We start from the raw sequence: 12,629 nt of genomic DNA, 5'->3' as shown, positions 1-12,629 counted from the left end.
TTGAGCCTCTGTGTGCAATTGTTACATTTGTAGAACAGATACTTCAACGTAGACTCTCCAGACACCTGTGGGAGATGTTGCTCACCATCTACAACCTACTGGCATCCACAGTAGTAGAAAAGCTGGATCCAAACCTTATTTGGAAGGGCCATTGCTCAGTGGCAGAGGACAAGCTTTTTTAACAGAAGCTTTCAGGTCCAATCCCTTGTATTTCCAGTTAAAAGGGTCTGGAAAAGGAATCCGGAAAGGTCTACTTTAACTGGCTAATGGCACTCCATGATAAGACTGAGGGAGTAGATCAGGAGGCTGACTCAGTGTAAGGCAACTTCATATGTTCTTATGTCCTTGTTAGGTTCTCATGCAAAAAAAATAAAATTGTGTTCCAATGAATTATCCAGACCATTGTTCATAGGATTAGTGTGTTGTCAGCCAGAATGGATAGGATGGGTACTCTCAATAAGGAATTTCCCAGGCATTAACTTATAATTTCATTCATTTTCTATCTTATAAGGTCCAAGACCATATCGAAAGCTTGATTGAAGATAATTTCAAAGAAGAAGCAGAGCATGCGATGAGAGATCCTATTCTTTTTGGAGATTTCAGAATGGCCCTGAATGAAAGTGAGCCTCGTGTTTATGAAGACATCCAAGACTACGACGCCGCGAAAGCTCTCTTTCAGGTATTGGGAGACTGCTCCAGTGCATTTGTTGCAGGCTGCTCTTTTGGTGTAGAATTGTTGTCATAAGCCACTTCACCTTTGCATTTCCTTTGTAGGAGATTCTTGAAGAGTATAACGAGCTCAACACTAAAATGAATCTAGTACTATTCGACGATGCCCTGGAGCACCTAACCCGTGTCCATCGTATCATAAGGATGGACCGTGGGCACGCTCTTCTCGTGGGAGTTGGGGGCTCTGGGAAGCAGTCCTTGGCAAGATTGGCTGCTTACACAGCAGGATGTGAGGTCAGTGAGTAAATCAATTGATGTCTTGTCCTATTTCCTTCTGTATGTGGATGTGCCCCTTCTCCCCCCATCCTGTCCCCAAAGGGTTAAGGCAGGGTGTTCAGGAATAGCTATCTCGCCTCTTATCATCACATGTGGAGGAACAGCCCTCTATCCCACCTAACCTTTTTGGTATGGCTGGGTCCACTACAACAGCCCTTTATCTAAAAACTTTAAAAAACCAAAAACCCTCAGTAGTGTGGAAATATCAGGCGGTATAAAAATATGATAAATAAATAAATGTCTTCTCTGACTGCAGACGGTTTGCCTGAATCAAATGGCCTTATGTAGGTCAGACTCGTTACACCTCCAAAGGAAGGGAATTGCAGCTCAGGGAAAAGCCACCAAAGTTAGTGTTCCTGATTAAAAGAATGCCATAATTTGTTGTCTCGCCTTCAGGTTTTTGAAATAGTTCTGAGCCGAGGATATGGTGAAAACAATCTCCGGGAAGACCTCAAATCTTTGTATGTAAAACTTGGGCTTGAGAATAAGGTCATGATCTTCCTGTTTACAGATGCTCACGTAGCCGAGGAAGGATTCTTGGAGCTCATCAACAACATGCTCACGTCTGGTAATCTGAAAAAGAGCTTTGGTGCTCTTGTAATCTAGGAGGAGGGTATCCAGAGTGGGTTCTCTTCTTCCCCGTGCCCTCAAACAGATTATTGTTGTTGCTGTTATCCATTGGGACAGGGTGAAGCTATATAGAATGAAACACACACAAGGTTTGCCTCATAATGCTAATGCAAGGTGAAGTGAGGATTTCCAGGAAGAAATCCTCTGGAAATCCCTTCCCATATCCACTGATTCTCCCTGCAAATACCCTTCCCACACTTGTTTTAAAAATAATCTTCCCCAACCAAGCTCTGAGACCAGAAGAAACCCAGCTGCAGGGGAAAGACCAGTGTGGGAGCTATTCACACATGCCTTCATGCTGTGGGGTATCTGAATAGTGAATCTGCTTTGCAGCAGATTCGCAAGATGTTTAATTCAGGGCATTAAATGGACAGTTCACATAGGGTTGGCTCCTCTCCGCAATCTCTGGCAGATCTTTTTCCTGTGCGTTCCCACTGACTTGCTCTGGGTTTTTCCTCCAACCAATCACAAATCACATCACTGAGAGGAGGAGCCGAGAGTTGTTAGCTTGAGCTACAGAGGAGCGGAGGACTGGCATGACAAGTTGCCAAAAGCTGGATCAAACATGTCCCCCACACACACACCTCAAGTTCCCCCACCCCACACCTTCATCACCTCATGATTTCCCCTCACTGTCATCACCTCATATCCCCCTCCAACACACACACCCCAGAGATGATTTAAGAGACAGGGAAGTTTAAAGCAGAAATCAGAGCTTTCTCTCTGTCATGAAGAAAATTGGAGGCGAATGGAATCAGCAGAGACAAAAAGGCTCAGGTTGCATCCATTCTGCATTCTGTACCCAGAATGTTGGGGGGCAATATGCTAAATCATTGTAAACCGCTAAGAGAGCTTCCAGCTATAGAGCGGTATATAAATGTAAGTGCTATTGCTATTGCTATATCTAAAGCCTATGTAAATTCTCCTTCATTGAGTTTTGAAAAGCTGAATTACTGCCAATGGCCACTCCACAAATCACAGAGAAACTGCGGGGCATAACAGAAGCCTCGGATTCCCCCTCCCCCCAAAAAAGCTGCTGAAACATCTGGAGTGTGATCCATTGCATTCATGAGGAATGGGTTCTGCGCCTGTGCAGGGACCTCACAGACAGACTGGCTAGCTCCTTGTGCCGCCTCCAACTGCCTTGCACTTGGCCTGTGCCTCCGTCATCTTTGGCAGTTGGGGCATGTCTCTCTCAGTTTCTGTTAGACTGCCAACGCATCTACACCTCGTACTGTTAGTTCCTCAGTGACTTCTATCGATCTCTTGGTATATGACTCGGAAAGCATTTGGAAAATGCACTGGATTTTGACATAGGACTGGATAAAAACAATGATAATGGGATTGCCCTAAAAAGATAAACGGCACTTTCCCCGGACTAGTCCGGAGGCGGTACTTCAGCCGGCAGCGGCTGGTGAACTATAAAAAGACATGGAAGAGGAATGACCATGATGTCCAATCCAGCAACTAAGATGACGTTCAAACACTGCACTGAGTGCTGTGCTAAATTGCTAATGACTGATACCCATGATGCCTGCTTGCTATGCTTGGGGGGGCAGCATAACCCAGCTACTTGCAAGATATACTGCTCTTTCTCTAAACCAGGCCTTCTCTGGCTCTTTTGCTTTAATAGGAATAGTTCCCGCCCTTTTCCCGGATGATGAGCGAGAGGGTATTTTAAGCCAGATTACAAGCGAAGCCATGAAAGTGGGAGTGGCACCAGCCAAGGAAAGTGTCTGGCAGTACTTTGTAAACAAGAGTGCCAACAACCTGCACATTGTCCTTGGGATGTCTCCAGTGGGAGATACCCTGCGAACACGCTGCCGGAATTTCCCAGGTATCCAGCAATCAGTTCTGTGTGTCAATAAGTAATCCTTCTCAGCCTCTGAGTTGTAGAAATGCAAAAATGATAAGCACAAACTCTTTGTTTTGCTCTGTTTTCATTAGCCCAGAGCAGAGTTTTTCAAATTGTCATTTGGAGTTCTTCAGATGATCATCAGAAGCTCCTCAGTGAGAAGGTTGGAACCAGTGGACAAACATTCCTGAAGGACATCTTGTCCACAACTGTCAGTTTCCTCCAAGGGTGTAGCTATAATTGAGCAGATGGTTCAAAGAACCCGGGGCCCCCAGCTCCACTCCTCCTTATTTTCTTTCATTATATCCCTCACTCCGAGAGGTCGTTGGGGAGGGGGTGAACACAGGCCCCCGCTCCCCTAGTCTTCCCAACAGTGTTCCCTCTAAAAGGCCCCGGTATTCCCGAGAGTGTTCTGTCTAACAGGGATTCCCAGATATTGTTGACTACAGCTTCTAGAATCCCCAGCTTTTGCTTGGGGATTATGGGAGTTGAAGTCAACAATATCTGGGAATCCCCGTTACAGGGAACGCTGCTTCCTGTGCGCAGCCAAAAGGATTGTCTGTTGACTGTGAATTTGTTTGTTTAAAAGATGTATATGCCACCATTCTTCATAAATAAATTCATGGTGACTTACAACATAATTCATCTAAAACACCAGAGTGAAACCCAACCTCTGAAACCACAGAAATGCAAGATAAGGCACTCAATAAAACCATGCAGTTACAGAGAAATAGATAGTATGGGGAAGGCCTGCTGTAATTAAAAAAAATCAACTTCCATTTAAAATTAAACAGGGAGGCAGCAAGCCTAAGATCAACGGGCAGGGAGTTCCAGAGTGTGTTTCAGCTTGTGCTAGGCCACAATAAGTCCTAGTATGCCAGCTCAGTGCTTTGTGTCCCCAAACATGCCCCAGAGTCCTCTGCAGTGTATGGGGCTCTGCAGCTGGCAAGCAACAGGAGCTCCTTGACAGATAGACATGGAAAGGGTTTCCCGAAGGTAGAAAGTTTGAAAACCAGTGATGTAGGGATATGTGTGTAACTTCTGAGTTACACAGAAGATTTGCAGCAAGACTATGTCCATGCCCAGAGGCTGTGTTATGCTTGCCTCTGACTCTTTAGTCTGTGGGGTGATATTCAGGCAAATGGGCAGAATGAATGTGAGAGGAAAGAAGAGGGAAGGAAGGATATGGTCTGGACTTGGTTAGCTGCTTGCAGCCTTTTTTCAGCTGTTTTCTTGCTCTGTCCCTTGCAAGGTCTCGTCAACAACACAGGCATCGACTGGTTCCTGCCCTGGCCCCCACAGGCTTTGTTGGCAGTGGCCAAGTTCTTTTTAGGTAAGGCACTTTCTTGAAGGGGGGGTGGTCTGTGGTGTGTGTAGAAGGTCATTATGGGGAGGAGAGATGGCAGTGGCTTGCAGGGATGCAGATGTCTCAGGCTCAAACCGCACATGGGATTCATTACAAGTAGCTTTTCTCTGAGCTGTTATTAATCTGTTTCTCTGTTAAAAACTTTGTGTTGCTTTCCCCCAAAACAGCTTTACAAAATATGTATACAATAAAATCCCATTCAAGTCTGGTGACTGAATGGGATTTAACATGGTTTCTATGCTTTGTGAGGATTTTCCAGGCAGAATTTCCTGCCTTCGTCTTTGGTCTTTCCGGGTCTCCAGTTGATACCTGTGTTTGGCCACTGCCTCAGAAACAGCAGCTTCTTTTGATGACCACTGAGGAAAGGTAGACACTGAGCAAGTCTGACTTGGTCAACCGTTGGCAGTCCTCCCTTGCTGATTAGGTAGCAGGTCCTACTTCTTCTTCTACTTCTCTATGCTCAAAATAAAATTCTGTTCCAGGGGGCAACCCGCTTATCCCACCAGAGCACTCAGAGGAAGTCGTTGAGCACACCGTCATGGCCCATGGCTCCGTCGGGGACTTCAGCAAGAAATTCCTGCAGAAGCTCAGACGCAGCAACTATGTCACCCCCAAGAATTTCCTGGATTTCATTAACACTTATTCCAGACTGCTGGATGAAAAGAACCAGTTCATTTTGGGTAACTTTGGTGTTTTTGAAAATACATGTAATACATTTTAGGCAAATTGAAAGCCAAATAGGATTGTTGAAGTTCAAACCCCCCCCGCCCGCCCCCGAATTCGGCTTCCTAAGTAATGCCTTTTAATTTCTTTTAATTTAAAAAGGCAAGTGTCTTGGCATCATAACTGTGATGTTCTTGAAAACGTATGGGTGAGATTTCTGGCTTCTCAGTTGCTGGGGTCAAGGACATCTCCATGGGTATATCCCTCACGAGCTCCAAGGCAGGAGGACAGTTTTGATTAGCTAAATAGAAAAAACACGCCTACTCAAGCCTGAGGGGGATAGCCCCATCCCAGTTCTTTCTGTCCTGCGTAGCTCCAGGCAGCTTAAAAATTCTTTCCTCTCCTTTATATTATTCTTACTCTTATTACACTCTTTTTTCTTACATCTTTAAATCTTTACTTCTCCAGTTTATACTATATATAAAAAACCCCAAACCTTACTTTAATATTTCAAGCCTTTTTTCCTTTTGTGTTTCCTGCTACTTCTTCCTCCCTGTAATGGAGCGCACAGGAGGGTATAAGATGATTCTTGTCCCTAAAAGAAAGGCACAGGGTTGCTTCCTGGGGGCAACCAGAGCTCCCAGCTCACCTCCTCCAAGATCGCCCCAACTAAAGCTGGCACCGGCCACTTTAAAGCTGCCCAGGCCGAATGTTGCTGCGGCTGCTGCAAGTTTTCTGCCTTTGGGCCACGAGACTCACAGCTCAGCAGCCTGACGCACCGCAGAGATGTAGTTTTATGCATGCGGACGAGGCAGCCACATTGTTTCTTAAGAGAAGGCGTGCGACAACCATTTCCACTGCAAAGGTGTCTCCTCCTGTCTCCCAAAGCTCAGTGCAAGCGTCTGGAAGGTGGTTTGGACAAGCTGAAAGAAGCCACCATTCAGCTGGACGAGCTCAACTTGAAGCTTGCCGAGCAAAAGATTGTGCTGGCAGAGAAATCGGCTGCTTGTGAAGCCTTGCTAGAGGAGATCTCGACCAACACAGCAATAGGCAAGTGTTTCGTGGGCTCTTTTGAGGATGAGGAGCAGGAGGGGTGACATTTCCAAGAATACTGGTGTTAGTGGCCTGAAGCTGGTTTCAGCTTTTCAGTCAGTTTGTGCCAGGCAAGCCACGGAGAATTCTACAGAGACACCTTTTGATCTCTTATAAGGAGAGAGCAACTGGCCCTATCCAGCCCCAGCACAGCATCTCTCTAGTGGCTGTTGCCGATGTCTACCTTTATGTTTGTTTTTAGATTGTGAGCCTTTTGGGGATAGGGGTCCATCTTATTTATTTATCTACATAAACTCCTGTGAGAACTTTGGTTGAAAAGTGGCATATATATATTTTCATTGTAGTAATAGTAAATTCTGATGTCCTCCTTGACAAATGGTTGGATTGCTCTTCCTACAGTTGTACCCCTCTAGGTCTGTCCTTTCCTTTTTACCACGCCCTGTATTTAGGCCACCCAAAGCCTTACTTCATAGAGAGTTGGTCACAGGACCCTCATAAGGAGGCCTAGTTACCAGATTCATAGCTGCAAAGCCGGGGAGTCCTTTTTCTGATGGCCCCTTTCCCGATTCTTAGCTGAGGAGAAGAAAAAGCTGGCCGAGGACAAAGCCATGGAAATCGAAGAGCAGAATAAAGTCATTGCCGTGGAGAAGCAGGATGCTGAGACGGCCCTGGCAGAAGCAATGCCCATCCTGGAGGCAGCAAAACTAGAACTGCAGAAGCTCGACAAGTCTGACGTCACGGAGATCAGGTACTTCACCCGCTGCTGAAATGGCTTCAGCTAGGAGAGATTCTCAGTCAGTGAGGCCCCCGCCAGCTTGAACCAGCTCACTTGCTTCTGGGTTTCCTCTTTCAGGTCCTTTGCTAAGCCCCCTAAGCAGGTGCAGACCGTCTGTGAGTGCATCCTTATCATGCGAGGCTACAAAGAGCTCAACTGGAAGACGGCCAAAGGGATGATGTCAGAGGCCAACTTTCTGCGATCCCTCATGGAAATCGACTTTGATTCAATTACCCAAACCCAAGTGAAATCGGTTCGAGGTAAGTTGCTTTGAAGCAGTGGGGTGGCGAATTGGACACTTGGAATTGCAAACATTGCGGTGTTCGGTTTGGGGAGTCAGACATTTAAGGAATAAAGCATATACTAGTATGTGATAGCTCTTGTTTCCACAGCATCAGAACCAAAACAGTCTCAAAAATAAACAAGTATGCTCTTAATGCAGGATTAAAAATGTGCTGTCATTGGTTGAACTAACCTGCATAAATGAATAAATGCCAACGTTACTTGATTAAGCCAATTCAATCATGCATACCTAAAATGGAAGATTTTCCTTTGGATGGTGTTCGTCATTTTAACTTTTCTATTTGACCTCCATATTAATTTCTCCCTACATATAAATCCAAGGACTGTTAAAGAACTTAAACACCACCTTTGAAGAAATGGAAGTGGTCAGTAGAGCTGGCTTGGGGATGTTGAAATTTGTCGAAGCCGTAATGAGCTACTGTGATGTTGCCAAGGAAGTCAAGCCCAAGAGGGAAAAGGTACCAGGGGAAAATCTCTCTTTCCTGCTTTGACCATGCCGTTCCAGCAGTAACAACTGCCCCCAGGAAGGGGCAGGCTGTTGAAAGGGTTCCACAGGGCCAGTGAGGGGCAGTTTGTCCCCACTGAAGACTCCTGGGGTAGGGATAGCCTTTAATGCATTTCTGTTGTGCTTTGGAGGTGGACTGGCAGTGGAGCCCCAGTTGTCTGTAGCTGAGCTGCATTTTCTTCACCCAGGTGGCCAGACTGGAGCGGAATTTCTTCTTAAGCAAGCGTGAGCTGGAGAAGATCCAGGCAGAGCTGACGACCATCCAGAATGAGTTAAAGGCCCTTGGAGATAAGTACGAGGCAGCGATCCGGGAGAAGCAGCAGCTCCAGGAAGAAGCGGAGATTATGGAGCGGCGGCTCATTGCTGCCGACAAACTCATCTCAGGATTGGGCTCAGAAAACATCAGGCGAGTGGAGTCCTGTTAGGGAAGCCGAGAGCTTGGTACCCGTGCTGAGATCATGACGTTGGTACCAGTGTGTTTCTGGGCCCAGTTGAAGGTGCTGGCTTGGACTGATAAAAAGCAGTCTGGGCACTTGCTCCCATGTAGACCTCCCCGAAGCTTAAGGTCAGCCACGGATTCCCTGCTTCAGGTTCTGTTGTGGTCAGAAGCCAGACTGGCCTTTATGAGAGGCAGGGCTTTTCTGGATTGCTGTTCCAGAGTTGTCTGGCTTCTGCCCCTATGACGTTCCATAGCAGGTAAAGACCTTCCCCTTTTTTCAGCATGTCTGGAGGATTTAGCTATATGTAGTTCATTATCTGCTTGTTCTGATGGGTTCTTATTTTTAAAAAGAATTGTCCATATATGGGTTGTGCTTTTGTTTTTATGTTTTGCCCTGCGCTGCCTTGGGAATGTTTGCTGAAACACAGTGTGAACAATTGGGTGTCTGCCTCCAGGGGAGAATGTGATGCCTGCCGTCTTGGAACTGTCACCAGCCCTCATTAGAGCAGCTGCTTCCCTTCTTTTCCAACCAGGTGGATGAACGATTTGGAGGAATTAAAAAGGCGGCAAGTGAAGCTGCTGGGAGATTGCCTGCTGTGTGCAGCCTTCCTGAGCTACGAGGGGGCCTTCACGTGGGAATTCCGTGATGATATGCTGAAGGACGTGTGGCAGACAGATCTCCTCAGCCGAGAGATCCCTCTCAGCCAGCCTTTCCGACTGGAGAACCTACTGACCGACGATGTGGAGATCAGCCGGTAGGTTGCAGCAGTTACTTTCTGTGCCAGTGATTTAAAAAAATATATGTGGGAGTGGCTTCACAGGGCACCACCTTCAGGGAGTGGTGAGTCTCCGCCTGTCAGTTGGTGGGCTGCCGGCTACCACATATGGCCATGTCTTTTCTGCAGCGGGTGCTTTTGACACTCATTAGGCCACTCCCACAGCTTCCCATCCTGCCCCATGGTCACTCCAAGCTTCTCCTCCACATGCCTTAAGCACTTGCACTTTTCTCAGTCGCTGGGGTCAAGGACATCTCCATGGGTTATCCCCCCTTATGTGCTCTTAGGCAGGACTGTGAAACTAGTGTAAAGAAACAGAAGCCTCTAGAGCCTGAGGGGGATAACTCTGCCCCCAGTTCTTTCAGTCCTGTCTAGCTCCAAGCAAATGGATTTTTTCTCTCCAAAATTTCCGCTACTATTCTTATACTACCTTTATTCCTTCTGTTAGAAACCTTTGTCTCTTTGTCTTCCAACTCTTTACCTGCAAAATCTAAAAAAGAAAGAAAGCCTTTTCCAGTTTTGTCTCAGTGTGTTCCCCCCCTACGCTGTCTCGTCCCTCTCTGTCTCCTTTCCCCTGCCATGGAGCGCGCAGGGAATAAGAGGAGGATTTGTGTTCCGAGGAGGAAAGGGCAAAGTGGCTTCCCAAAAAGGGCTATCCACTTCGCTCTAAGTGCATTTCATCAGAAACTTCAGGGGCACGATGTACTGATCAGGACAGAAAAGATGACTGTGAAGGCCCACGTAAACAGGCAAGGAGGCATGCATTCGCAAGCTCTGCACATGAAAGCGGTTCTGTTAATGTTCTGGGCAGAATGACATCTTATGTTCCTACCGGCACATTATGTGAAAGGGGACTTGAATCAACTGGCTCAGCCAAGAGGACCTGATTCTGGGTGAATGGGCCTTGAACTGGAGACTATTCCATTAAGTAGCTCAACAATGGGAGAGGCCAGTGTTGGACCAGTTTGCTACACCATGAAATGCCCAACTCCCAAGGTTCATATCCAGGTTTCCATGCAAACAAGTGGAGGACACAGATGCCCTGTCAACAGATTGGCCAGAGGGCGTGCTATATGCATTTCCACCAACTCCACTGTTGGCAAGGGTGCTGAGGTGTATCAGGATGTTACAAGCGCAGGTGATTCTGGTGGCTCCCTTATGGCCGAGGAGACCATGGTTCGTGGAGCTTCTACACCTGGCAATAGCAGACCTGTGGTGTCTTCCAGTCACACCGGATCTACTTCTACAAGGGCCAGTTCAACACAAAAACCCAAGTTGGTTACGGCTTGCCACTTGGAGACTGAGTGGAGATTGTTAAAACACCACAGTTACTCAAACAGGGTGTCTGAGACCACCTTGGCATTCTGAAGGTGTACGAACCGGGTGTACCAGTGTACATGGAGAGCCTTTTTAAGGTGGTCAGCATGTTACAAAGTGCCCCGGGGTGGGGGGCCTCTATTCAAGACCTACTACAATTCTTACAAGAGGACCTTGATATGGGGCTGAAGCCTAATAAGCTGAAAAGACAAGGCAGTATCACTAGTGGGCCTAATCTCGGGTATTTGGGCGAGAACTATAAATCCACATCCGCATCTGAAAAGGTTCCTCAGGGGAGCTACTCTCTTGTCTCCACCAATGGCACACCGTTTCCCCTCTTGGAACCTGGGCACTGTATTGGAAGGCTTTACAATCTCCACCCTTCAAACCTATAAAATCCATCCTGATAAGACTGTTAGCATTTCAGCTAGCATTTTTAGTGGCAGTTACCTCGGCAAGACAGGTTTTGGAATTACAGGCTTTGTCTGTACATAAGTCATATTGCATATTCATGAAGGATTCTGTACGTCTTATACCTGATCCATTTGTCTGTCCGAAGATTGCTTCTCCTTTTTGTCAATTGCAAGATGTTTTTCTTCCGTCATTCTGTCCGCATCCCAGCCATCAAAGGGAAAAAGCATGGCACAAGCTGGACGTTAGGTGATGCCTTAAAACCTATGTAAAGCAAAAGGTATCCTTCTGCACTATAGACTCCATGTTCGTAGCCTTCCTACCGGGATCATTGGGAAAGCCAGTGTCTTCATTGACCATCGCGAGATGGATCAAAACATGTATAGCACTAGCATACGGGACACAGAATCTCCACCCACCTACGAAAATAGTGGTGCATTCCACAAAGGCGGTAGCTACATTGGCCACTTTCTCTACAAATGCACCAGTACAGGAAATCTGTAAGGCGGCTACATGGAAGAATCCATCAACTTTCATGAGGCATTATAGAATGGACACATATGCCTCTGCCCAGGAGACCTTCAGAAGAAGGGTGCTTCAACAGGTGCTTCCCCAGTAGCCAGAAGTGCTCCCTCCCTAGGTGATGTACAAACTATGGTATGTCCCATCGAGATGTCCTTGACCTGAGCAACTGAAAATGGAGCATTGGTTCACTTACCATGAAGACTTCTTCTGGTTGCTGAAGTTAAGGACATCTCGGCCCTCCCGGCTTAGTACGCCTGTCTGCTCCTTGGGCATCACAGCGTTGATCGCTGTTGGTCATGACATATTGCTTGCAAGTGCCTTGAGGTTATGCTGCAAGAACCTTAACAGACAATTTTTTGAAGGAACGTTTGATGTTGACTTTCATGTATTATGAGACACGGTTTGTCTTCTGTTTGTTTATATGTTCTGTTCATACGTTTCTGGAACATGTTTACAGTCATACCTTCTAACTTGGCCTGAAAGAACTGGGGGTGGAGTTATCCCCCTCAGGCTCTAGAGGCTTCTGTAACCCATCGAGATGTCCTTGACTCCAGCAACCAGAAGAAGCCTTCACGGTAAGTGAACCAATGCTCCATTTTAGTTGATTGCCCACCACACTTAGACTCAACAGGCCCTCAGAGAAGAGTAGGGTTTTCTTTTGCTTTTCAGAGCCACCCCCTCTTCAATTGCTTTCATTCCAGGTGGGGGTCTCAAGGCCTGCCTCCCGATGAGCTCTCTGTTCAAAATGGCATTCTGACAACACGTGCCAGCCGCTTCCCATTGTGTATTGACCCACAGCAGCAAGCACTCAATTGGATCAAGAGGAAAGAAGAGAGAAACAACCTCAGGGTGAAGCAAACATTTTCATAGTGTTTATCGCTTAGAGCAGAGGTGGACAAACTTGGCCCTCCAACTGTTGTTGAGCTACAATTCCCATAATTCCCAGCCACAAAGTGGCTGGCAATGATGGAGCTGTAGTTGAACAAACAGCTGGAGGGCCAAGTTT

The 12,629-nt window shown here is 46.7% G+C and overlaps 1 protein-coding gene across 1 annotated transcript in view; it reads left to right on the top strand.

Annotated features, from left to right (window-relative positions):
• Window positions 1–12,629, top strand: part of DNAH10 (dynein axonemal heavy chain 10) — an 87,363-nt gene that overhangs the window by 57,889 nt on the left and 16,845 nt on the right. The window contains exons 50-62 of the mRNA XM_053280219.1: window positions 512–679; window positions 775–963; window positions 1,402–1,573; window positions 3,269–3,472; window positions 4,743–4,823; window positions 5,339–5,536; window positions 6,408–6,569; window positions 7,146–7,320; window positions 7,426–7,607; window positions 7,972–8,108; window positions 8,344–8,561; window positions 9,128–9,349; window positions 12,325–12,472. Coding sequence (XP_053136194.1) covers window positions 512–679; window positions 775–963; window positions 1,402–1,573; window positions 3,269–3,472; window positions 4,743–4,823; window positions 5,339–5,536; window positions 6,408–6,569; window positions 7,146–7,320; window positions 7,426–7,607; window positions 7,972–8,108; window positions 8,344–8,561; window positions 9,128–9,349; window positions 12,325–12,472 — 2,256 coding nt within the window. The remainder of the gene's footprint in view (window positions 1–511; window positions 680–774; window positions 964–1,401; window positions 1,574–3,268; window positions 3,473–4,742; window positions 4,824–5,338; window positions 5,537–6,407; window positions 6,570–7,145; window positions 7,321–7,425; window positions 7,608–7,971; window positions 8,109–8,343; window positions 8,562–9,127; window positions 9,350–12,324; window positions 12,473–12,629) is intronic.

Source organism: Hemicordylus capensis, chromosome 15, assembly GCF_027244095.1.
Source record: "Hemicordylus capensis ecotype Gifberg chromosome 15, rHemCap1.1.pri, whole genome shotgun sequence".
Taxonomy (NCBI): domain Eukaryota; kingdom Metazoa; phylum Chordata; class Lepidosauria; order Squamata; family Cordylidae; genus Hemicordylus; species Hemicordylus capensis.
This window is presented reverse-complemented; position numbering and strand designations above follow the sequence as displayed.